The sequence below is a fragment of the Bos grunniens genome, chromosome 11, assembly GCF_055505025.1.
Source record: "Bos grunniens cultivar Pamir isolate PY7600 chromosome 11, Bosgru_T2T1.0, whole genome shotgun sequence".
NCBI lineage: Eukaryota > Metazoa > Chordata > Mammalia > Artiodactyla > Bovidae > Bos > Bos grunniens.
This window is the reverse complement of record NC_141175.1, coordinates 10,020,258-10,045,790: the sequence shown is the minus strand read 5'-3', so window position 1 is coordinate 10,045,790 and position 25,533 is coordinate 10,020,258. Positions and strand designations below refer to the sequence as shown.

At 48.8% G+C, this 25,533-nt stretch overlaps 1 protein-coding gene across 18 annotated transcripts in view; it reads left to right on the top strand.

The window, feature by feature from the left end:
- The window catches only part of RALGPS1 (Ral GEF with PH domain and SH3 binding motif 1), a 299,000-nt gene that overhangs the window by 86,441 nt on the left and 187,026 nt on the right, over window positions 1-25,533 (top strand). For all 18 annotated transcript variants that reach the window (XM_086325117.1, XM_086325109.1, XM_086325108.1 and 15 more), the window contains exon 6: window positions 16,966-17,049. In XM_086325117.1, the coding sequence (XP_086181243.1) occupies window positions 16,966-17,049 (84 nt within the window). The remainder of the gene's footprint in view (window positions 1-16,965; window positions 17,050-25,533) is intronic.

Below are 25,533 nucleotides of genomic sequence, written 5' to 3'. Positions count from 1 at the left end.
AGGATTTTGCATGCCAAGATTGAGGCTGAGTGTCAGAGCATAAAAATAGGTTTATGTGTAATGGGGAGGCTACAGGCAGTCCCCTGTACCCCCGGCCCCCTCTCACAGAGTGGTCCTGGCAGCCCCTTCCTGCCTGTAAATATTTGGGGTTGCCTCACTGGCATGTCAGCATGGGTGAGAAGAAGCCAGATGATTTTATGAACTATAAACGCAAGTACCAGACATGCTCCAAAATTCATTAATGTTTGCTTGTCATTACAAATAGCCTGGGTTGTTTGCCTTCCGACTAGACGGGCGGACAGTCAGGGCCCGCCTGCAGGGCGTGAAGGGCTCTGAAGCTCTGGCTCTCTGGGGAAATGAGAGTTTAAAGCCGGCCTTTAATTTATGGCTGGAGAGCGTTTCTTTCTCTTGAGTGTAGGTCTTGAAAAGTTTGACTCTAGATGTAGGTTGGCTTTTCCTTCAGTGGAAAATATGAGATTCTTGGATGAAAACGGCTCGTAAAATGAGTTGTGATCTCTTGTTTTTTCCCCTTTTCCTCTTCTGCATCGTGGATAAACTTTTTAGAGAGGGCAAGCCTCTCAAAATGTTATGCCCAGACACTTCTGTGTGCAGCTGGATTTGGTCATCTGTCTCTAACCCTGTGCCTCTCTTTCCCAGCATCAGGGTCTTTTCCAATAAGTCAGTTCTTTGCATCAGGTGGCCAAAGTATTGGAGTGTCAGCTTCAACATCAGTCCTTCCAAAGAGTATTCAGAACTGATTTCCTTTAGGATTGACTGGTTGGATCTCCTTGCAGTCCAAGGGACTCAAGGGCCACACTAACGAGAGCAGACTGAGTACCGTCTGGGCGTGGGGCTGATACGTGTAGCCGGGGCACGGACACGGCACCCCCAGAGGGGTCTTGCTTGCTCACGGCCTGGAGAAATCACTGTGGTCTGGACACAGGACCAGAAGAGAGGGCATTTCAGGTGGAGGGAACAGCTTGAACCTGGTAAGGTGGTTGGGAAGAACATGGCCATGTACAGGGACCAGTGAGCAGATTTGGTTGGCCAGAGCAAAGGAGAGGGGAAAGGTGCCGTGCAAAATTAGACTAGAGAATGGGGTGTTCCCATCGTGGAGCCTTAGACACCATGCCCAGGGCTCTTAGGACTTGGTTCTGTAGGCAGAGCTGTGCTTCTTCCAAGAAGTCGTCGGTGACTCCTCTCTCTTGTGTTCTCTGCTCCTAGGCAGTCCCCCGAGCCCTGTCCCCACTCCTTCCACCTTTCTCTGTCCCCAGAGTCACCTCCCAGGTAGGCTGTCCTCTCGCCTCCTTCTCACCTACTCCTCGGGGACGTCTCCATACCCGCTTCTGTCCCATCCTGCTCTGTTGCCCACCCTGCAGTTTTTAAATCTCTAACCACCTCCCCGAGTGTCTTCAAGATGTCCACTGGTTTCCCAAGTCTGCAGGCCCCGTGAGACCTGGTTTATCTCTTCCTGTCCAGCCCTCCCCACCCACTGTCTGCTCCCCCTGCCCTGGCTGCCTCGCAGGCCCTCGGATCCACCGCCAGGCCCGGGCACTGACTGTTCACTGCCCGGCAGGCTGCCCTCCATGCCCTCCTGTCCCAGTGCCCTGGCTCAGTGCCAGGCCCCCTCTCCTTAGCTGTGAAGCCCCTCATTACTTCCTTGCCTCACTCTGCACTTGTCCTCAGGCCCTCAGCAGCATGTTCTGAATGAATGCTGGTCTCCTCCACTGGCAAGGGCAGGAGGCAAGTGCCGTGTCCACCGTCCGAGCCCCCAAGCCTCGCCCAGAGCCTGGCACAGACAGGGGAGGCCCTGGTGGAGACTACCCGGTCAGTGTTCCTGGTGAAATGGGGCTGCAGACAAGAGTTGAGGGGCAGCCAGGCCCGAGGCGGGGATCGAAGGAAGCCATGGCCTTACTCCCCGTCCTACAAAAGGTGGTTTCACACCTCAGAGGCTGTTGGCTCCAGAGTGCGAAAGGCTTCCTCACACTTCTAATTCCAGCAAGTATCCTCATGTAGATCAAACGTGTGAAAAGTGGTTCTTGTTTCAGCTTCTCAGGAGAGGAAACAGCTTCTCTGAAAGAGCCGTTCCTCCCGGTCCCCATGCACTGGCCGTCTCTGGTCGCGGTCAGACTGTTCCCACGTCAAACCCGCCTCACTCCTGTGGTGGATCCTGCTGCGGAACCACCACTGGAGTCTATCAGGAGTCTCTTGTTGTTTCCAGAAATCCTGCTCTGTGCGGGGGCTTCACGGTGCTCACTATCAAAAAGCGAGTTCCTGGGATGTGGGAGAGGAGGCTGAGTGTGCTACATTGAATGAAACGGTGACTTTGATGACTGGAGACACCGTGTGGCCCCCTCCTGCAGCTCCAGCGGAAGTCAGGCCTGATACACGGCGCGGGGGTCAGGGGATATCCTTAGGGTAGGACAGCCTGGAGCCCCTGTGCAACCTCCAGCCTCACGTTTTCTACAGCTACCTCCCCACCCCCACCCCCTGGCGAGGTCAGCCTTTTCTGAGTGAAGTCGTCCACTCCTAGGCCCCCTGTCCGGTTACCTTACCTCATACCTCAAGCCCACCTCTGGGGCCTTTCTGTATTAAAAGCCCAGGCTGTGGTGTCTGCCATTTACCACCTGGATAAACTTGCATGAATGACTTCATCTCTGTGAGCCTCAGTTTTGTCATCTGTAAAACTGGAACAGTAAAATCTACTTCGCGGTCTGGCTTTGAGACTTGAGCACAATAGAGTAGCCGCACGTTGTTAGTGCCTGAGGTGTGGGAGACACGCAGTGCCTCGCGGCTCTCTTCCTTCACCCTTTTGTTCACTCTTAACCCCTACAGTGCCATCCACCAGGCAGGCACAGTGTTGTTCAAGATGTTGGTGAAAAATCATGGCAGTAATGCTTGACCAGGCTGCAAGCACAGTGGTTAAGAGATTAGGTTTTAGAGTCACACAAACCTGAGTTTGAATCCCAGTTTTGTCATTTATTTGCCGTGGGACCTTAAGCAAGTGACCTATCCTCCCTGAATCTCAATTTTACTTGTGTGTAAACTGGGGGCAAAGAATAGCTCTTCCTGGTAGATGCCATTGTTAACAGATTAAAGGATGTAATATAAGAATAGTGTTTAGCCTTGCCTGGCCTGTAGTAAGTAAGCTGTTAGCTGCTGCTGCTGCTATTTTATTCTCATCGTTATTGTTATTTGCAGCCTGGGGACAGGACTGGTTTGTCTGCTCACCTCGCAGAAGGAGCAGGAGCCGTGGGGCTGGCGGTCGGTTGTCTCCCTGCCCTCCCCGCCGTGCTCTCCTCCTGGCTGGTGTGCTGAGGGGCACACGGTGTGGGTCTCAGCCTCCCTGAATGGGCCCCTGGTGTAGGGTGGCCAGTGCTGTCTCTTTGGCCTCTGACCAGGTCGTGTCTGCTCCTGACATGCAGACCTTCAGAGGCCTCTGTTTTTGGGGACACAGACAGCCTGTGGGGCGCGCCACGTGAGTGGCCACTGCTTCTCTCTCCAAGCTCCTCTCCCACGCCCTGGACAGCAGGCTGCCCCTTCGGGGCTCCCCACACCACTCCCTCCCTGCCCTGCTCCACCAGGGCACCCTCTCCCCTCCCTGGTCCCAGTCCACGGATTCAACCTCGAACACCTTTGGATGCATTTCTTTCTTCTCTCTTTTCTCCCCTGTTCTTTCCTTCTTCCTCCCTTCTCCTCCGTCCTCTCCTCCTTCCTTCTCCCCTCCCCTCCTTTCCCTTCCCGTCCCTCTTTCAGGAACCTCAGTTGTGTTTTCTCTGTTCGTCTGCCCCCACCTTCCTCCCCTGATCTGGTTCCTGTCTCCTGCCTCCCCGGGCTGTCCCTTGGAGCAGCGCGGTGCCCCAAAGCCCCCGCCCCTTCCTGACTGTGTCTCAGGCTCAGCCTTTCTGCGCCTCTCAAAACACTGGGAAAGAAAACTGCCGCCATCACGCAGTCTCCGGGGGCAGGTATTACTTAATCGGGGGCAGGTATTACTTAATCGTGTTAAGCTACACGTGTGACCTCTGCTCCTCGAAGGCTCACAGAATGGGAGAGCTGGGAGGACCTTAAGGACCGTGGAGGGCCCACTGTATTTTATAGACAGGACGCTGGGCCCCCTTAACTGGGAAGGACTGGCCCAAAGTCTCAGAGGGCGCTCAGGGCACAGCTAAGATCAGAACCCAGGATTCCTGGGTTAGGAAGTCCCCATGAAAACGTGAAATCACAATGTGAATGGCACATGTCTTTCTCCATCTTTTTTGAATGTATTTCTTTCCATCTGCTTGATTGCCCTCCTCTATTAGTGCAGTGACAAGCTCACCTCCCTTTTCAGGGGGCAGGGGAGTGGAGGTAGGGACAGACCTTCAGCAGCAGGGTCACGAAGAACCCATTACTTGAGATCAGTCATGAGTGGGTACCTCGCCTGGTCTGTCTTCCTGCTTTCCCCAAGCTAACTTTCCTCCCTGGTCCTCGACTGACTGCCTTGGCTCCCCGCCGGCCCCAGCCCTGCTGATGGGGCTTCTGGGCTTATCTTTGGTTGTCCTGCCTGACCTCTCCAGTTCGGTAATTCTTTCTCATACTTCAGGGTCTTGCCTTTGTACCTTGGTTAGAGCTCTGTTGTCCAAGACGGTGGCCACATGTGGCTATTGGACCCTTGACATGTGGCTGGTCCAAACTGAGGTGTTCTGTGATTTCAGAGACTTAGTACAAAAGAATGTAACCTATCTCATGAACAATTTTGTATATTTTATATTGATTACAGGTTGAAAAGATAATATTTTGATATGTTGAGTTAAATAAAACAGTTGAAAGTAATTTCACCTTTTTTCTTCTTTTTTTAAACATGGCTATTAAAAAATTTAGAACACATGGCTTGCACTGTATTGCTATTGGCCAGCACTGGGGTATAGGCCTTTTTCAACCAGGGGTCCATGAGAGAGTTAAGCCTGGTGCCTGAAGGTCCACTGTGTTTACAAGTGTCCTAGCCTCAGGAGGGTTAAGAAAGTCACATCATTTTCTGTGTTGTGCAGTTCAGATAAGGAACCTTGTTGAGAAAGGTCGCACACCTGTTGTTTGTAATTCAGATTCCTGTGTGTAGGGGTCCCCAGCCTCCGGGATCTCATGCCTGTTGATCCGAGGTGGAGCTGATGTAATAATAGTAGAAATAAACCGCACAATAGATGTCATGTGCTTGAATTGTCCCCAGATCATCTCTCCACTGAGGCTGTGGAAAAACCATCTTCCGCGAAGCTGGTCCCCAGTTCCAAAGACGCTGGGGACCACTGCTGTAGTTCTCCTCTTGTTACATTACATATTGATGGCTGTTGGTTTGAGATAGATATTACTAAGCTTCTAAGTTCTTTTTTTCTTTTTAGAAATCCCATCAAACGTTGCTAGTTACTTTTCAGTATCTGAGAGGAAAGTGACCCTTTTCCTTCTTTGATTTACCCACTCCAGTACTCTTGCCTGGAAAATCCCATGGACGGAGGGGCCTGGTGGGCTGCAGTCCATGGGGTCGATAGGAGTTGGACACAACTGAGCGACTTCACTTTCACTTTTCACTTTCATGCATTGGAGAAGGAAATGGCAACCCACTCCAGTGTTCTTGCCTGGAGGATCCCAGGGACGGGGGAGCCTGGTGGGCTGCCGTCTATGGGGTCGCACGGGGTCGGACACGACTGAAGCGACTTAGCAGCATGCTATTATAATGTTAATAGTTTTCATAATATATAGCTTATCCTTACATTTAAAATTATTTATTTATTTATTTGGCTGCGCTGGGTCTTCGTTGCTGCACACGGGCTTTCTCTAGTTGTGGCGAGTGGGGGCTTCTCTCGTTGTGGGGCACAGGCTCTAGGGCGCGGGCTTCAGGAGTTGTGGCTGGCTCATGGTTAGCTGTTCCGAGGCAAGTGGAATCTTCCCCGACCAGAGTTGGAACCTGTGTCCCCTGCTTTGGCAGGCGGATTCCTATTCACTCTACCACCAGGCAAGTGCCTTACATTTTTTCAGACAAACCCACCAGGCCATGTAGCATGATTTTTTTTCCCCCATTTGTTCTGATTCCTTAGGTGTTCAGGTTTGGGGCTTATTTCCATCACCTTTTGTGCCTGGAATAAATTATTTAGCGTAAGAATTCGGTATTACTTAAACATCTAATGATGAAGTCTGATCAGACCCACTGGTAAAATCACATGGCCCTGGAACTTCTGAGTTCACTTTTCCAGTTTCCGACATGGTGTTTAGCATACTCACCAGACATAGAAAAGTTTGAGTTGGCCAAAAAATAGAAGGCAGTGCAAGGGCTAGGTCAGAGCCTGCCCGCCCCATGAAGCAGGTACTCCCAGAAATTTCATCTTGGTAGTGTCGTGGACAAGTGCAGTTTGCAGAGATCCAGATGGAGAAGGGTTGAATTGTGTGGGGGGCCGGGGGTGGTGGGCGGTGGTAGCGGGGAACGTGATTACCAGATTTAAATTGCAGTGGCAACAGTGAGCAGCGAACCAACTATTGCAGAAAACCGAAGGAGAATTAAATGACAGACTGAAATTTCCTCCTAGAGCTAGGAAAAACAAAAGGACACAAATACGATGAATTGTTTTTAGGAGATGTCCTGTGTGTCTGAGGAATCCTATGAACGGAGAGTGGGGCAGACGTGAGAACATGTGGGAAGGACGGAACCGCACCTACAGTGTGAGTTTCATCGGGAGGGTGAGTGTGTGCCTGCGTGCAGCCCTCCTCCTCCTCCTGCCCTGGGATTGGGCAGGGGTCCCTGTTCTGGACACAGACACCCTCTGATGCCAAGGAGGTCAGGCTCCTGAGACCTGCAGACTCAGGTTTGAATCTTGGCGCTCATATCGACCACATAAGTGGATCTCAGCAAACTGCTTAACTCCTCTAACTAAACTTTCATTTCTTCCATCTGCAAAATGGGGCAGTCATAGTACCCATCTGCAGGGTTGTTGTGAGAATTCAGTGAGCAATGGATACGTGTGTGTAAAACACTGGACATGGTGCCTGACCCTTAGTAAGCGTTCAGTGAAGTTAGCTGTTGTTGTTTCTGCCATTATTATTAATCGAATGTGAATTCTGGTTTCTCTGGGTGTTAGGCTGATGGGTGACTTCAGGTCTCTTCTCTGGGCTTTCTGTGTTGTTTAAGTTTTCTGTAGTGAACACGTGCTAGGTCCCTGATCAAAAAAAGCCAAAGTGTACTCTTTTTAAAAAGAGAACATCTGAATGATGTTATTTGGAAAAATATTTCCCAAGACTATGGAGAAAGGGGGTTGAGCACAGTCCCCAGGGTGAGAGTGGGAAGTGAACGTGTGGCCCCGTGGGCCTCGTGACCAACCTGGAATCCGGGCGGCTGTGCTGCGGGCGGCTCTCCGCGCTCTGCTCACGGGGCCCTTTCCCCGTCACATGGACTGGAGGCGGTCCACGGGGCTGCACTTGGCCGCTGCCCTGACTGGACAGCTGGTTCCAATTGTGCCGAGCTGCACAGCCCTGGGGCTGGAAAGGTTTGCATCATCTTCACGACCCTCAGTCTACATGTTTGCTCAGCAGATGGTAGTCTGAGGACTTGACGAAACAGTAGCGACTGTGAACGTGTGGCTCTATCGAAATGCATAGAAGCTGAAAAAGCGGATTCCTTCTATTCAGTCAGTGACCCCTGCCCTACACATGCACCCCGGTTCCGCAGAAGGCACTGGCGACTCTTCCCCACTCTGTGGTCTGTCTGGCCAGGGCTTCTGAGCCCTGCAGAGGCCCTCGTGTGCCTTCCTCCCCGGCCAGCCTCCTCCTTTTCTCCGCACACAGCCCCCAGCAGGTGCTTGATTCATATTGCTAAAGTGACTTGCTCTCACACGAGAAAAGGATGTTGCCTGTGTATGAGGCTAGACTGTAGCACAGCACAGGAGCCCCTGACGGGGAGGTTGGGTCCACTGCGCCACCACCTCGTGGGTAGAACCCACCCCGCGTGCCACGTGAGGCTTGGGGCTGCTCTGCTCAGGCCCTCCGCCGTCCTTCCGTCCCACTCAGAGTCAATGCCAGTCTCTACCTGCCCTCCAGGCCTCTACCCCCTTCCTTCGCACCCCGTCTCCTCCCATCTCCCCAGGCTCCAGCAGCTCCAGCCTCAATGCCCACCTTGCGCTGTCAGAACTTCCAGGGTCTTTACACACATGCTTCCTTCCTGGAACTCTCAGCCTGGAACCCTCTCCCGGATCCTCCGGAGCTTGCTGCCGACCTCGTTCACGGTCTCCGCTCCAGCTGGTTTACCGGCCAGGCGTCCCGAGGCATCTGCTCCAGTATTCCATTCCTGCATCCTGGTTAACAATTTTTTCAAAGGATTTATCATCATCTGACTTACCACAGATTTCTCATCTCTCTTCCCTCCTGTGGAACATAGAAAGCAAGAGCATGTTTGTTTCGTCCTTTACTGTTTTGTTTGGTCCATTGCCAGTCCTTTAACTCTGATATCAGATGAGTATAGATGCGTTTCATAGACCGTCAGTTACTGTTGTCTCTTCCTCTTCTCTTTCTCTTCCTTCTTCATCCTTTCTTGTCACCCTCCTTCCCCTTCTTTCTCCCTCTTCTCCCTCTCCTCCCAAGAAAGAGCTAAAGATGCCTCTCTCTCTCTCTGCTGACGTCACTCAGGAGACTCCACTCTAGGAAAGGCTTTTAGGGCTTCAGCCTTCAGAAACAAAGCAGGAAAGTGCCGTCGCCCTTTGTTGTCTTGAGTTGTGGCGATTTGGGTCCCTGTTTGTCTCCCGTACCGGCCACTCACTAAGCTCCTCGAGGCCTCAGCTTTGGTCCTAGAGCTGCTTCCAGCACGGGGCCTGCTGCTCAGTTGGCTCCCCTGCCCTCCCTTCTTCCCTCCCCTCTGCCCTCATCCCTCCCTTTCTCTTCTCCTTTCCTTCCTTTCTTCTGTCCTTGCCTCCTTTGGCCTTTCCTCGTCCCCTTTTCTTTTCCTTCCATTTTTCATCACAGCTGATTTTGTCCCAGTGAGGATTTAAGGCAGCAAGGCAGGAGCCCCATTGGTGGAACCTTCCCGCTGCCCCAGTTAGCAGCTCTCTCCTCTGGGCTTCATTTGGGTAAAGCTCTACTGTTTCCTGTAGGACAGACATGCTTCCTGAAGGTCCAGATGGTCGTGATTTGATAGGCACACTCCTTCAGAAGGTACAGGTCATGTGAAAACTATCTGTTGTTTATGTTGACACATTTATGTCATAGATGTTGACCCTGACTGGTTATCAGCAGGTTATGAGTTTATAAAAATTTTGTAATTTGAGTGTTTACTCAACTGTTAAAATTTTATTTTAGAAAGTTTACAGTGTGTAATATTGTAACATGTCACCTATTAAAGTTTGTTTCAGAGTCATCATTTCTTGATATTCTAATAGTAGAGAAGAACTAATAAAGCCAGGCTTTGATCTTTTACCCCAGTCCTCTCCCCAGAGGATTCTCTTCCCCTGGTTATTTTTGGAACTTTATTTGGTGCGCTGAAACCTCTGTTTCTTGTTTCATCAGCTTTATATAGTGTCCGTTGACTGCTCACTTCCTATGCTTCTCCTTTTCGTCTCCACTGACCACCTCTGTCAGCTATGTTTACATCGTCAAGTCAATTAAATTAACATTCTGACATTTTGCAGCTGCACCAAGTCCTTCCGTCCTTCCTTAGGTTGACTTTAAACGTTGCAAACCAACAGGCAGCATCCATTTTTATGGCTGTGTAAATGTGAATGTGCAGATGTCATTTGGGGCCAAGCCAGGTGGCGTGCCAGTGTTGCGTTAATTTTCTAATGACCCAGCGCTATTCAGGAGAGAATATGCCTCACGTCAAGGACCCATAGATTCTCTTTTTATCCATCCATTGTCTAATATTGGAGAAAAAATAAAATATTTAAATGTGTGCAACTATTAAAACATATAATATGTAAACATTTTAAATACACACTATTTAAATGTACATATACTAGTTAAGAGCTTCCCAAGTGGCTCAGTGGTAAAGAATCTGCCTGCCAATGCAGGAGACTTGGGTTTGATCCCTGAGTCGGGATGATCCCCTGGAGAAGGAAATGGCTACCCACTCTAGTATTCTTGCCTGGAAAATTCCATGGATCGAGGAGCCTGGCAGATTACAGTCCATTCGGTTGCAAAGAGTTGAATGCGACTGAGCAACTGAGCAACCTAATACCTCGTTCCTCCATATCCAAGATTCTGAATCTGAAGATTCAACCAACTGCAGATCATGTACTACTCTATTACTTATTGAAAAAATCTATGTCAGAGTAGACCTGTGCAGTTCAAACTTGTGTTGTTCAAAGATCACATGGACTATGTTTTTTCCCTATGCTACATACATACTATGATAAAGGTTAATTTATAAATTAGGCACAGTAGGAGATTAACAGCAATAACCAGTAATAAATAGAACAATTATAACAAGATGCTGTACTAAAAGTGAGGTGAATGTGGTGTATTTCAAAATCTTGTATAGATTTACTGTCTTTTCCATCTTAGCTAAGCGCTCACCGTGCACTGTGGCTATATCTTTTGTAGTTTGAAGGGTGACAGCAAAACTAACCTGAATTTCTTCTTTCTCCTTCACAATTCCACAGCTAGATTTGTTCTTACTGTAGGTCTTAGCAACCTCAGTGCATTTTTTTTCTATCTTTATTAAGTCAAGAACTTTCACTTTTTCATTTAAATAAGAAGCACTTTACAGCTTCTTTTTGGTGTATCCCAATTGCCAACATCACTCCTCCTGTGCTCTGGGGCCATTATTATTTTTTTTTTTTCCTTTCCCTTTTTTGGTTGCACCACGTGGCATGTGAAATCTAAGTTCCCTGGCCAGGGATCGATGTGCAAGCTCAGAGTCTTAACCACTGGACCAACAGGAAGATCCCTGGGCCATTATTAAGTATAAGGGTTACTTGAACACAAACCCTGCAACACCACGACAATCAGTCTAATAACTGAGCCCGCTACTCAGTGACTAATGAACGGGCAGGACACGGTGGACCAAAGGATGATTCATGTCCTGAGCCGAGCAGAGCTGGAGGGCATGAGATGTCATCACCCTTCAGAACGGTGCACGGTTGAAAACATGTGAATTGTTTATCTCTGGAATTTTCCATTTAATATGTTCGGATCTGCAGGTAACTGAAACTGCAGAAAGTGAAATTGCGGATGCAGTAGGCAGGACGACCATTTTCTCACGGGGCCACCAGGCCCCAGGGTGAGAACTCACCTAGCCCCTCAACACTTCTCTGTGCCCCATTCCCTGTGCCACCGGCAGTCGGTGATCTAGTTTCTGTCCCTGTAGTTCTCACCTTCCTCAGAATGTCGTAAAAGAGGAATTCTATAATATTTTTCTGTTTGGTTCCTTTCACTTAGCATAGTTTTTGACATTCTTCTGTGCTGATGTCTGTATCAGTAGTTCATACATTTTATTGCTGAGTAGTGGCTGATTATAACAGTGGATCACAATTTGTTTTCCCCTTCACCACCTGATAGAAATCTGGGTTGTTTTCAGTTTGAGGAAATTGAGATAAACGTGCACATGTTTCTTTTGTGTGTGGACAGATGTTTGCTTTAGTGAGATTGCTGGGTCATTTGCTAAATATATGCTTAAAATGAAAAAGAAACTGCCAGGAACTTCCCTGATGGACCAGTGAGTAAGACTCTGTGCTCCTAATGCAGGGGGCCTGGGTTCCATCTCTGGTCAGGGAACTAGATCCCACATCCTGCAATGAAGAGTTTGCATGCCAAAACTCAAGATCCTGCATGCTCCAACTAAGACTTGGCACACACACACACACACACAAAATTAGCCAAACTGCCCTCCCAAATGGCTCTACCATTTTGCATTCCCAGCAGTGAGGTATGAGAGCTCTGAAATGTCTTGTTCCTTAGACCCCCACTGCCAACCCACAAACTGGTGCTGTCTCTCCCCACTACCTCAGTGGGTCACCCACTCCTTAGGGTGTTTCTAAAACTCCTTTGACTAGTGCATGACTGTCCCGCCGGTTCTTCTGAAGATTGTCCCAGAGGGCAGGATGGGAGGAGTGGGGAGAAACATGGAGAGAGGAAGAAGGGGAAAAGATTGCCATTGAGCAAGATGGTAATGTGATGTCACTGGCTGGTGCCGCCTGGTGGTGGTCCCTGAGGTCAGATTTAGTGACCTTCCCTTGAAGTGGTACATTTTCCATGTGGGCATGTTTTAGGAATGTAATTTGGAGAAGATCGTAGATAGAATTAGCTCATGCGTGGAAGGGCCTTGTGTGGCTGCCTGTGGCTCAGTGGCTTAGATCCTGTGGGGGTCTTCTGGGAGAATTTTGTCCCCTTTCCCAGATCGCCTCTTCCAGGGCCTTACCTCACTGACCCCAGACACAGTTTGGTCAGGCCTTTCTCAGGCCACCTCAGGGCATCTGACTCCTAAAACCCTAAGCACAAAGCTGGTGGCCAGAGAAGCTTCCAGGGTGAGCAGAGACCAGTGTTGACTCTTGTTCTCACCCAGGAATGCTTAACAGATGGGGATATTAAGACAAAATTGTTTTTACACTGGCAAGGATTTTTTCCATGGACATTTTTGTTATAAACACTGTCCTTTGTTTGATTGAACGTCTAAGTGATTCTCTTGTCTTTAGGTGTTCTTTATTTAAGGCAGCTGATCAGACACCCTTTTGGTTCTGGGCCTTCTGATTTTAGGGTGTTTGTGGGAGGCCAAGGAAGGTGTGGCCAGCAGGGGGCTGACTCTACTGGTCTGGAGTCAGAAGAGAAACTTGGGCTGGACATGGGTATGTGCTGGAAGCCATGGGGAAGTGTGATCTTCCTGGAAGGGATGCAGACATCTTCCTGGAAGGTGACCTTGGACAGGTTTATGTGGGGCTTGGGAAACATGGGGAGCTTCCCTGGTGACTCAGATGGTAAAGAATCTGCCTGCAATTCAGGAAACCTGGGTTCAATCCCTGAGTCGGGAAGATCCCCTGGAGAAGGAAATGGCAACCCACTCCAGTATTTTTGTCTGGAGAATTCCTTGGACAGAGGAGCCTGCTGGGCTACAGATCATGGGGTCGCAGAGAGTTAACCCCATGACTGAGTGACTAACACTTTCATTACTTGGGGGACATGGGTCAGAAAAGAATAAAGCAACTGAAAAACCACTCAGAATTAGGGGCGGGTGTGGCTCAAGAGGCGAGAAGACAAGCAGAAGAATGCAGAGCTGAGGGGCGAGGACAGAGAGAGGAAAACAGAGGGGTTCCCCTGCCAGGGGATCAAGAAAGAGGCAGCCAGGAACGCTTTCAATAGATGTGCCTGAAAAGGGAAGAAAGAGTGAGTGAAAGCTGGAGGAGCCGGAGGTCTGGAAAAGATGGCCTTGGTTATTACTGTCAAAGTGATATGTCATCACCATTATTATTATTTGCCGGAGAGGCTTATGTTAAGCGTCTTAAAATGCTAGCAGGAAAGAAACTGGAGAAGAAGAGGTTTGAAGATACAGGTACCAGAAAAGGCATCAGAGCAAGAGCTCTGAGCAGGGAGGGCAAGGGAGCCAGAGCCCAGAAGATGGGGCCTATGAAGACAGGACCTGCCTTCCACTGAAGCCCGAGGAAGGGAGAGGAGGCAGCTTATTTAGTGGCAGAAAGTTTCTCCCGGATAAACCCAGGGCAACAGCCGCATGATGGAGGAGAGCTGCTACAGGAGGCTGGGAGGACTGACCGGGTTCTTCCTGTCCTTTCATGTCCAGTGGACCTCGGCAGACAGCTCAGAACCAGGGGCAGTCTGGGCAAGACCAGGGCCCCACGCAGCCCGGGGACAGCAGCCTGGCTCTCCAGCATGGAGGCTACAAGGGCCTTACTAGCCTCAGCCCAGCCCCTCGTCTCTCTTCCAGAACCAGCCCCGTCTCCTCTGGTCAATTTTAACTGAATTATGCTCAAATCAGTTCCGTAGCGTAGACCTTTTTTAGGCACTAGTGACTGGAAGAGTGTTGCTCTATTACTTCACATTTTCCAAACCCGCTTCACACAGATGGAATCTCTTGTATTCCAATAAGGCCAAACACAGAAGAGGAATGGTGCCAAAGAGGCTGGGCCCAGGACTTGTTTTAGTGCAGTTAGAATGGTCTTATTTCGTTTGACATCTTGATAAATCTCTCTGCACCAGATTTGGGAGATTTCAGCCGTGAGGAAGGCTCATGCCCTGTGCATTCCCCAGATGAATCCGCTGTGAGCCAGGCCTGTGCCCTGCATGTCCTCTCCTTTGTCGGGCTTTGTCTCTCTTGGTCTCCACCAGAGTTCTGTGGAGTTAGTCTCAGCATCCTTCTCTTCCTCCGTCTCGATGAAACTGATGCCGGGAAAGTGGTCCCCAAGGAAAAGAGTGACAGGCTTGGGATTCGCAGCAAAGAAAGGACTCTCTCTCTTTTATCAAGGGATCGCTCAAACATAGTGTTTTACCCTGTTGAGGTTTGAATTCTGAATGTGACATGTCTTGTAGCATGAAAGGGTCCAAGAATTGCACATAGTTGTTATTTATTTATTTATTTTTAAAATTATTTATTTATTTGGCCACGCTGGGTCTTAGTTGTGGCATGTGGGATCTAGTTCCCTGACCAAGGAGGGATTGAACTCAGACCCCCTGCACTGGGAGCACAGGGTCTTAGCCATGGGACCACCAGGGAAGTCCCTGCATTCAGTTTTTAAATCAAGTTCTTAGGAATGTTCAAATCAAGCAAATTTGGGGCAGATGTGTTAAGTACCTGCTTTGGTTCCTGCCTGCATGACATCAGCAAAATGAAAAAGAAATAATGGTAGATTTTTGTTAGTAATTCAAGACAGCAGTGAGAGCACATGTAGAATAAAGAAGGGAGTGTTTGGAGTTAAAGTCATGTCTGACACCACGTGGCCGATGCTGGGAAGAGGAGTGGGGCGACCTTTATCAAGTAATTGCTGCATACCAGGTGCCCTGTGTGTGCTTTAAGCTCACTTACCTGTTCTCAAGATGGGTAAATATATCATCATAGCCATTTCAAGATGAGAAAATTGAGGTTCTTCTCAGAATGCAGCTGATATGTGGAGGGCAGACTCTGACCTCGGTCTGTCTGTCAGGTCCACACTGCTCCCTTTGAGAATGCCTTCCTACACGGTGTGAAAATAAGACCCAAGCACTGAATTAAACGAGCACTTACAAACATGCGATGTGCACCGCCCCCATGGATATGTATATAACTTCTGTTTATTAAAGAGTTCAGGAAAAAACAAAGAGGGGAACAGTCACCAGCAATTGGGCAACAATCAGTCCTTGAACATCAGTTTTACAAATTCTCTTTTCTATCAGATTATAGTCCATACATTTCAGAGATGGCTTTAGGAGAGAAGGAAGAGAAGCTCTTGCCTTCACAACTATACTTCAAAAGGGCAGTGATGCACATCTGCAGACTGATGGAAGCATGTGTTCTAAAGTGGGTGGTGGGAGGGCTCAGTGGCGCAGAGGTGGGTCAAGTATACATTTGGAAAGAAACCCAGATATACATTTCAGAGCAAGGAGAATCATGGTAAACAGAGGTAAACTCTGCGGCTCAGACTCATGTCTACTTGTGAAAAGAAAGGGAACAGAATGGGGGCCAAGGCTTCCCTAGTAGCTCAGCTGGCAAAGAATCCACCTGCAATGCAGGAGACTCCGGTTAGATTCCTGGGTCGGGAAGATCCTCTGGAGAAGGGATAGGCTACTCACTCCAGTTTTTTTGGGTTTCCCTGGTGGCTCAACTGGTAAAGAATCTGCCCGCAATGCGGGAGACCTGGGTTTGATCCCTGGGTTGGGAAGATTCCCTGGAGAAGGGAACAGCTACCAAATTAATGGACTTCCCTGGTAGCTCAGCTGGTAAAGAATCCTCCTGTAATGCAGGAGACCTGGGTTTGATCTCTGGGTTGGGAAGAGCTGTTGGAGAAGGGATAGGTTTCCCACTCCAGTATTCTTAGGCTTCCCTGGTGGCTCAGCTGACAAAGAATCCGCCTGCAATGCAAGAGACTCCGATTAGATTCCTGGGTTGGAAAAATCCCCTGCAGAAGAGAATGGTGAATGGCTACCCACTCCAGTATTCTGGCCTGGAGAATTCCATAGACTGTATAGTCCATGGGGTTGCAAAGAGTCGGACACGACTGAGTGATTTTCAGAGCATTCATTCAGGAGGATGAGTAGTACTGAGCCCTCTTCTTCTTTATTAAAACTGATATGGTGAGAATTCTGTGAGATAAAAAGTGAGGCTTCCTGTTCTCTGCCCACACATAGCGGGGGTTCTTGGTACCAGCCTCACTGATAGGTAATATTTAGGTCATTTGATTCTTCAAATTATAATGCTAAACTTGCTAGGAAAAAAGAGACAAGGCTCCTGAAAGAGATATTAAGGGCACCTCTCCTCCTGCCCCTCTTTGCTTGTGTGAGAGATAGGAGAGGCCAGCTTCAGGAAAGAATCCAAGGTCATCCAAAATATTCTCTGATAGCAATGGGCTTGGCATGGGATGTTCTCTGATTCCAGGAATGGAGGATGTCCCTGGGCCAATGAGAATCTTCAGCCAAATTTTAAGTTAGCCCTGGGAGGGGGTGGTGAATCCTGCTTATTATAACATTATACCCTCTATCAGACAGTCTTCAGTAAGAAGGGACTTCTAGTCCCAGGGAGCTGGCAGAGTGGCCTTGTCGGGTTGAGAATAATTTGGGCACAGAAGTCCCGAGAGATGTGGCTGGGGTTGTGGAGATAAGTAACCTGCTTCTCACCCTCGCCTCTGGGGGTCCCAGGATGGCCCTCTGCCTGTGGACCCAGCCCCTTTCTCCAGAGGAGGAGGAGACTCTCCCGCACCCTGGGAGGGCACAGATGGCCAAGGTTTCAGCCCTTCCCCACCTCTGGGCCCACCTTCCAGGTAGATGCCCGTCTGTATTTGCATCCTCATTGGAATCACTGTTTGAAATTGACTCTGTGCTTCCTAGGAACTAGCCAGCTGTGGATGGAGTAAGAAGGAGAAACATAGTCTCGCCCCCAACGTCGTGGCCTTTACCCGGAGGTTTAACCAGGTAAGAACATCCCATGCACATGCGCGTGCAGATAGTAATCTGTTGTCCCCCGTAGGCTGGGAGCCCCTCCAGGCTTCACTCCCAGGCGCTGGCCCGAGTCCAGACCCCTCTTCCTGAACCCCCTACCTTTATCCGTGCTTGTGCTATCACAGTCCTTTTTCACACAACAGATGGAATTGAACACATCTTGTCTGTATCTAAATCATTTCAGTGGCTTCCAGTTCCACTGAAGCTGAGGTTCTCTGAGTACCTTAATGTGCTCTGCAAGGTCCTGCACGGGGGTCTGGCTTCTGTCCCCTCCTCCGACCTCATCTCATCCCTCCCCTCTACTTTGTGGGCTTTGGCCTTCCTGGCCTCCCCCCTCTTTCCTGCTGCATCACGTCTCAGTCCCATGAGGCCCCCATTTGTGCTCTTCTCCCTGTTCAGCTCCTAACTTGATCTCAGCCAGAATGTCACCCTCTCCAGGAGTCTTCCATGAATCCCAGCCGGTGTAAGGGCTCCCCGTCACATGTGCCCTCATTGCTCCTCTGGGTCTCCGTGTGGCCCTTTCCCCGTCTGGCCGAACTTTGTGTAGCTCTTCAGTCTCCATCTTCCTTGCCAGTCTGTGGGCTCCCTGAGGGCAGGAACTGTGTCTTGTTCATCTCTGCTTCCCCTACCACCTTACCCAGTGTCAGCTGTATTCAGTAAGTATGTGTAGCGTGTAAGAATGAGGTGCTCAATAAATGCTCCTCGAATTGAATTTCTCTGAGTTCCTGATGACCTGGTCACTGGCCCCACCCATGCTACTACTACAGACCGGCGAGGCTCACTCAGAAGCTTTGCTCCAGGTATGAAGCTGCATCCCCACCTAAAGGAATGTTATCAGAGACTTGGACCAGTCGAGCCAGGGGGTTGGGGGCGCGGGCTTCTGATTGCTCAGACAGACCTGCCAGAACATGATCTTCGGTAGAAAGTACCCTGCAAGACCCCCTTGAATAGACCAAACCTCCAAATGGGACTGTTGACAGCCTTTCCTCTTTGTTCTGTTTTTCTGGTTTCAAATGAGGACAGTGGCCTAGAGGTTGCACAGCCTACGTGACTGGAGCCTGGAGTGTTGGGCCTGGGATCCCTTTGGGCCTTCCCTCCAGCTGGGCCACCCCTCTCGGAAATGCCGGGTGCTATGCATCACCATTATTCAGCCTCTCCAGCCTCAGCTGGCTACCACCCCGAGCACAGCGGGAGCCCTCAGAGAGGCACCAGCTTGTAGTCAGCTGATCAGGGCTGGAGTTCACGTTACCGTTGTTTTATGAGATACAGTAGGAACTACAGAAGGCCTAGCTGCATCTGTGGTAGGGACTGTACATCGTTTGTTTTGAAAAGAGAAATTCTGAAGCCTTTTGTGTTTTTGTGTGTGTTTTTTTTTTTTACTCTTTATTTTCAAAATCTTTTCCTTTTCAACTGAGCTTAGTCTTTTAAAAACAACCAGATGTGTACACACTATCAGGGGATTCATAGTTTCCTTAGCAAAACTATTTGGAAGCCAGCCGAGTCCCACCTCTGATCAGCCACAGTGGTCCCGGAGGAGGGCCACTGGGGGCTCTGATGTAATCTGCTTTGCACGCGGAGGCCAGGTCAGCTTGGCAAAGGGCAGTGCGGCTTGTTCTGCAAACAGTTGTTTCGTGTCCAGCTCGGACCAAGCGGGTGAAGCAAGCCAGAAGTAAAGCTGCCTTTTCCCAAACAGGATGCTCTGAGAGATGGTCTTACTGCCGGCCTGTGAGCCGCTTAGAGAGCAGTTCCTAGACGTAGCCCTGGTACCAGCTCTGGCTTGAAAACTGGCCCATGGCCAGGCTGTCAGCCACCAGAGCTGCTTTCCCTGAGATGAACTGATTGGTATCCATCCCCTCCTGGCCAACTTTCATATGTGTCAACCAGGCTGCTCATCAGACTCCAGCTAAAGGCAAGCAGGTCACTTACCTCTCTGAGCCTGTTTGCTTATCTGCAAATGAAAATCATAGTAGTACTCACTTTGCACAGTTGTTTCAAACATTAAATGAGATGATCTAGGTAGAGCTCTTAGCACAGTGTCTGTGTCTAGTAGGCATTCAAGCATTTTTTGGCCAGGGCGGGGAAAAAGAAAGATTAGCTGATTGGAAGGAGGTTGCTGGGGAATCTGAGGCTCCCTGTGGCCAAATCAGAGCCAGTGCTCTGGTCAGCCCCGGAGGACGTGGCTGCTCCTCCATGGGGCCTGCATCCCTTAGCATTTGTTTATGGAATGGCTGGGACGGAAGAGCTGGGCTGAGTTCCCTAGGGGTCTGTTATGGGCCAGGCCTGTGTCTTGGCCCCAGGGAGTTTATCATAAAGCCAGAAGTTCTCAACCCTTTTTGAATCATGGGTTTTTGTTTTTTGTTGAGAATCTGATGTATCACCAATGAACCTGCCCTTAGATAAATAGGCACATGTATACATTTGCATTTAAGTGAGTGCATTTAAGTTAAGTGACTGGATTTTCTGCTGGCCCCCCACAGCCCCCGAGTTTTTGCATGAATACCTTAGAGGACAGCAGGCTGAGAAGCTGTGGTTGTGTGGAATCCAACAGACTGGAGTGTGCATCTTAGCTGTATGACCTGTTACGTGTATGATCTTGACATGTGTTTCAGCCTCTGACCTTCCTCATTTATGAAATAGGAAGAATCATTTCAAGTGGTTTTTGAAGATCAGATGAGAATCATGGATGTAAAAGGTTTAGCTCAGCACCTGACACACAGTAAACAAATCAAATTAGCTTTAAAACAGGTGGTACCATCATGGGCGGAGAATGCAATGGCACCCCACTCCAGTACTCTTGCCTGGAAAATCCCACAGACGGAGGAGCCTGGTAGGCTGCAGTCCATGAGGTCACGAAGAGTCGGACACGACTAAGCGACTTCACTTTGACTTTTCACTTTCATGCATTGGAGAAGGACAGGGCAACCCACTCCAGTGTTCTTGCCTGGAGAATCCCAGGGACAGGGGAGCCTGGTGGGCTGCCGTCTGTGGGGTCACACAGAGTCGGACACGACTGAAGCGACTTAGCAGCAGCAGCAGCGTCATGGGAGCTACAAGCTGAAAGGAAGGTTAGTTTTGGGCCCAAGTGCTGGTGGTAGGGTGGGGATTGTGTCCTGAAGATGAAGAATTTGGAAGAAATGGACAGGGAATTGGGAGAACTTGGTTCCAGTCTAGTCTCTGCTGCTAACTTGTTCTAAGGCCTGGACAAGTCCAAGTGTGGGTCATAAGATCCTTACATATTAGTAGGGACTGGACAGGGCAGAGGTTCTCAACGCTTTGCCCGGGAGGGTGGCTTTCACTCTACTCAGGACTGATATATACACATAGTTCCTAATGACGGAAACCCCTACTGGCTCACGGAACAAATCCAGGGAGAGGTTAGACTTAACGTATTTCTGGGGGGCCTCAGGCGGTACTGCCGTCTCCACCTGGAGGTCCCGCTTTCCTCTGCGCCGGCTCCCCACAAGCAGCTTCCTCCTCTCTGGTTCCCGGCAGCTCCCTGTGAGGGCAACTCCCGCAGCAAAGACCTGCCCCTCTTCCACTCCACGTCCTGGACTGGAGACTCCGGGTTGATGGCCGTGGTTTGGATCCTCTGCTGTGCACCCTGACCTCATGGCCCTGACAGGAAACAGGAGGCCCTGGCTGGCCAAGTCTCAGAAGCAGGCCTTCCGGTGGAGGCAGGGAGTGAGACTGGAGGACCGGCAGTTCCTCCAGGAAAGTCGGTGCTCGGGCAGGAAGTGGCTGAGAGCGATGGCAGGGCCCCCACAGACCCTCTTCCCTCTTGCACTCTTCCATCCTGCTCGGAGCTTTCCTGCTGATACCCCATCACTCTTCTAACTGCCCGCTTCCCCCCTGCCCCCAACTCCCGTCATTAGCCTAACCCCTGAATGTTCCCACTCCTCCTTGGCTTTAATCAAGACTCTTAAAAAAAATGTTTATTGAACACTTCGGCTCAACTCACCTGAGTTAGACACTGTACTGAGCATTTAACCTGCATTTGATTCTGTTTTCACAAAGCCCACTGAGGCTGATATTTTAAACCCATTTTATGAATGAGAAAGCTGAGGTTCTGGAAAGTGAAATAACTTGCTCAAAGTCACATAGCTGGTGAGTTTCTCTGTTGAAAGGCCTCCCCTATTTTTCTGAACATGACTCCAGTAGATCCCCCTGGTTCTTCCAGACCTCATTTATCACAGAGCTGGGAGGCAGTGTTAGCATTTTCCCTTCCAAAAGCTACTTCCAAACAACTGTTCTTTCCTCATTGTATAAACCCACTTTCATTTGAGGCTCATTGCTTCTAGTTACATTCATTTATTTATTTAATAGGTATTGACTGAGCATGTCCCAGGCTCTGTCTTTGGTCCAGGGTGGTCAATAGTAAACTAGATGTAGCCCTTGCTCACAGTCTAGCTGAGGAGACAGAAGTAATGGAGGGGCTGACAGTCCAGGAGAATCAGCATTAGGATGGGAAAACCAGAGGAGAGGTGTGGGCAGTAGGAAGGGAGGCCAGGAGACTGGATTGGAGTCTGTCCCATTCATCCAGGTGAAGAATAGAGATGTGAAGTGGCCGGACTCAACAGAATATTGAGACCAAGTGGTAGCTCTTGGTGATTGATGAGACGTGGAGGGAGATGACAGGGAGGTGCAAGGAGGGCCCCTTTGGTCCTTGGCAGCATCTCTCTTTGAGATAGTAAGCACAGAGGAGGAGCAGCTGTGAGGGAGGAGATGAGAAGGGTTTGGATGTGTGAGTTCAGCTGTGCAGCAGGTATCAGATGTTTGCGTCTGGGAGTCAGGGGAAAGATTCAGCATGGAGATGCAGGTATTGAATCAGCCGCATCCGAAGCACAGGAGTGGATGGGATCACCCTGGGAGCAAGAGAAGTCCCTGTGAGAGTGGGAAGGGCAGAGGAGAGGGGGCTGAGAATGAGCAGCCCGGGGATGAGAAGATCCCCCAGAAAAAGTGGTGTTTGGAAATCAGGGTCTCAAGGATATGGGGATGCTACAGAATGGGTCAGTTAAAAGGACTGGAAAGAAAGTCTTAGCAGCACGGCGGTGGTGAGCTCAGCAGGAGCTGTTTTGTGGGGATGTGAAATAGAAGCTGGGCTGTAGCAGGCTGAGCCATAGGAGGTGTGAGGGAATGGAGAGAGCAGATGTAGGCGATGCTCCCAACAAGAAAGATGAGGAGTGGCTGCAGGGACTGAAGACGTTCAGGGAGGTAGTAATAGTCCTTTTTTCTTTTCAGCGGAAAGAGCTTTGGGGATGTTCTTATTTTGAATGAAGGGAGCCAGTAGGCCAGGAAAAATTAAAGATGAGAAGAGAGCAGGTATACGTAATGAAGTGAAGTTCCAGCAGAGGTGGGAGAGGCCGGGACCTGGGCACCCTGCGTTGTAAAAGGCGAGTCTGCAGAAAGGAAAGATACAGACACAGGTCTGCTTGTAGGTGTGGTGCGAGGAGGTTCGTGGCTCCTCTTTCCTCATGGAATTGGAGGTGAAGCTGGGGACACAGCAGGGAAGCTTGAGGGAGCTGGGGAAAGCTTGAAAAAACCACCCAGGGAAAAGAGAAAACTGACCCTGGAAATATAGAAAGACTCATGGGTAGAGCCAGTGGACCAGATAAAATAGAGATTGTGGCTTTTAAAGTGACCCCAGGGCATGAGGGTGGATGGTTTTATTCTAGTTGCACTTGGCAGCCAAAAGAAAGGGGCACAGGAAGGTAAGTGGTTGGATCCATCCACAATTAGCAAAGCAGATTCTTTTTGAAGGACCCTAGGGCAAGGGACTGAAGTGACAAATGATAGAGGATCTGTCTGCTTTTAAGAAGGGAAGGGTTTCCAGGGACTCCAGAGTCTGGCGAGAGGGAAGGGTGGGCACAGGGCTGGGGGTGGACTCAAGGAGAAAGTAAGGACTAGAAGGGTTAAAGGTTATGGCCCGAGACTGGAACTTCAGGTCTCTGATGCAGGGCAGTCCTTGGTAATTAGGAGAAGGAGGTGACTGGAGTGGTGGGTGGTAATAGCTGCCGAAATGATAATGTGACCTTGAGGCCATGGTCTCAAGGTGATGGTCTTAGGTGATATTGAAGTTGCCCAAAGAATAAGGCAGGATTTGCTATGGAGAGGAAGGTGGTGGTCCAGATGCTGATCTACCTGCTATCTCTAAAGCTTCACTTTTCCAGACTCTGAAAAAAAAGGGGACGCATATATATGTAGCCTTTTCAGACTGTCTTTTCACTTAGCCACATGCATTTAAGATTCATTCATGTATTTTTATAGCTTGATGGCTTTTTTTTTTTTAAGTAAGTACTATTCAGTGTTTGGATTTACCAGTTTGTCTATCCATTCATCTATCAAAGGACTTCCAGTTTTTTATAATTATGAATAAAACTGCTATAAACATTTGCATGTTGTTTTTTTTGGTGTGTGGACATAAGACTTCAGATAAACTGGGTGAATACCTAGGAGTAGTTACTGGATCCTGTCTGTGCCATTTTGCATTCCCATCAGCAATGAAGGGAAGCTTGTGTTGCGTCATATTCTTGCCAGTAATTGGTATTGTCGTTTTTTAAGAAATTTAAATTAAAAGTTTAAACTAGAATGGCTCAGTTCTGATAGGTGTGTGATAATCCCACTTTACTATGCTTTATCCAACCACTCCTAGACAGTTATGCCTGGACCTCGGTGCCCCACGTGAAGACTGGGATGTCACAGTGATCAGAGGGTCGGAGGGTGAGGGGAAAGAAAGCATGTTATACAAGGATCAGAGGAAGGATCTAGGAATGTGAAGACTTGGAGAGGAGGTAATTAAGGTTTTCAGGTAATTGAGGGGTTCTTATGGGGAAACGGACTGAATAGAACCTATGGGGCCTAATCAGTAAGTGCAGGGAGCAGGGGATAGAAGTGGGTAGGCGGTTGCTTTCTCCTGATACAGGGTGGTTCCCTGCCCATGGAGGCTCAGGCAGAGACCAGACAGTGTTTTATTGCAGCGCCAGAAATCTAGTGGTGGGAGCAGGGAGAGGCTGGGACCTCTGCTTTCCCATCTTACTCCAGGTTTCTAAGGAAACCATGAGTGGGCTTATTGAGAAATTTGGAGCAAAAGTCACTTTCTTGTAAGAAAAGATAGCATTCTAAAACCTGGATTTTTCTTTACTTTATGCTTTGATTGTTTTCATTTGTGGTTGATTAGCTAAAGCTCTTTGTGTTCATAACTGTTCTGCTTTATTCACTTCTAATACTGCTGTGAAAATTCCCAGAGGATATCTTAGTCCCCAGTGCCTTAACTCCAGTGCTAGCTCTACCACCAAAACAGTAATCGTGATCGTAATAGCTTATGTGTTTTACAAGCTTACTAGCACCGTGACCAAGAGGCATTTATTCCATGTGTGCATGGACTGATTCAGCAGTTGAAAATGAATTAATGTAATCCACTGCATTAACAGGCTAAAGAAGAAAAAGCATAACATCTTATCAGTTGACCCAAAAAAAGCATTTGACAAAATTCAGCATGCATTCATACTACAAAGAAACTCTCAGCAAATTAGAAATAGAGGGGCAACTTCCTCAACTTGATAAAACACATCTACGGAAAACCCTACAGCTGACATCATACTTAACGTTAAGACGCTCGATGCTTTCCTTTAAGACTGGACGTGCTCTTTCACCATTGCCATTTAACATCAAACTGGAAGTCCTTGCTAGTGCAGTAAGACAAGGGAATAAAAAGATACTCAGACTGAAAAGGAAGACTAAAACTGCCTTTATTCAAAGATGACATGATTAGGCCTTCCCTGGAGGTCCAGTGGTAAAGCCCACCTCGCAACGCAGGGTACCTAGTCAGGGCACTAAAATCCCACATGCCTTGGAGCACCTAAGCCCACATGCTGCAACTGTTGAGCCCTTGCACCACAGTGGACGATCTGTGCTGGAACTAAGACCCCACGCAACCAAAATAGGTAAATAAAAATATTTTTAAAAGGATGACATGATTGTTTGTGCAGAAAATCCCAAAGACATCTATTTTTAAAACTTCTGGAACCATAAGTGAGTATACCAAGGATTCAGGGCACAGAATCAATATAAAAACGTCTCTGTGTACCAGCAATGAGGAATTGGAATTTGAAATTAAAAAATAACACCACCATTTACAGTAGTGTGTGCACACACACACACAAGGAATACTTAGGTATAACTCTAACAAAGTACGTACAGGTTCTATATGTGAAAAACTATAAAACCCTAATGAAGTCAAAGTAGATTGAAATAGATATTCTGTCTTCATATATTAGAAGACACGTTATTAAGATTTCAGCTTGTTCCGTAGACTTGTTCCATTTTCTTGATCTGTAGACTCAATTCAACTCCAGTCAAAATCCCAGCAAGCTGGGCTTCCCTGGTGACTCAGTGCTTAAGAATCCACCTGCCAACACAGGAGACACAGGTTTCATCCTTGATCTGGGAAGATCCCACAGG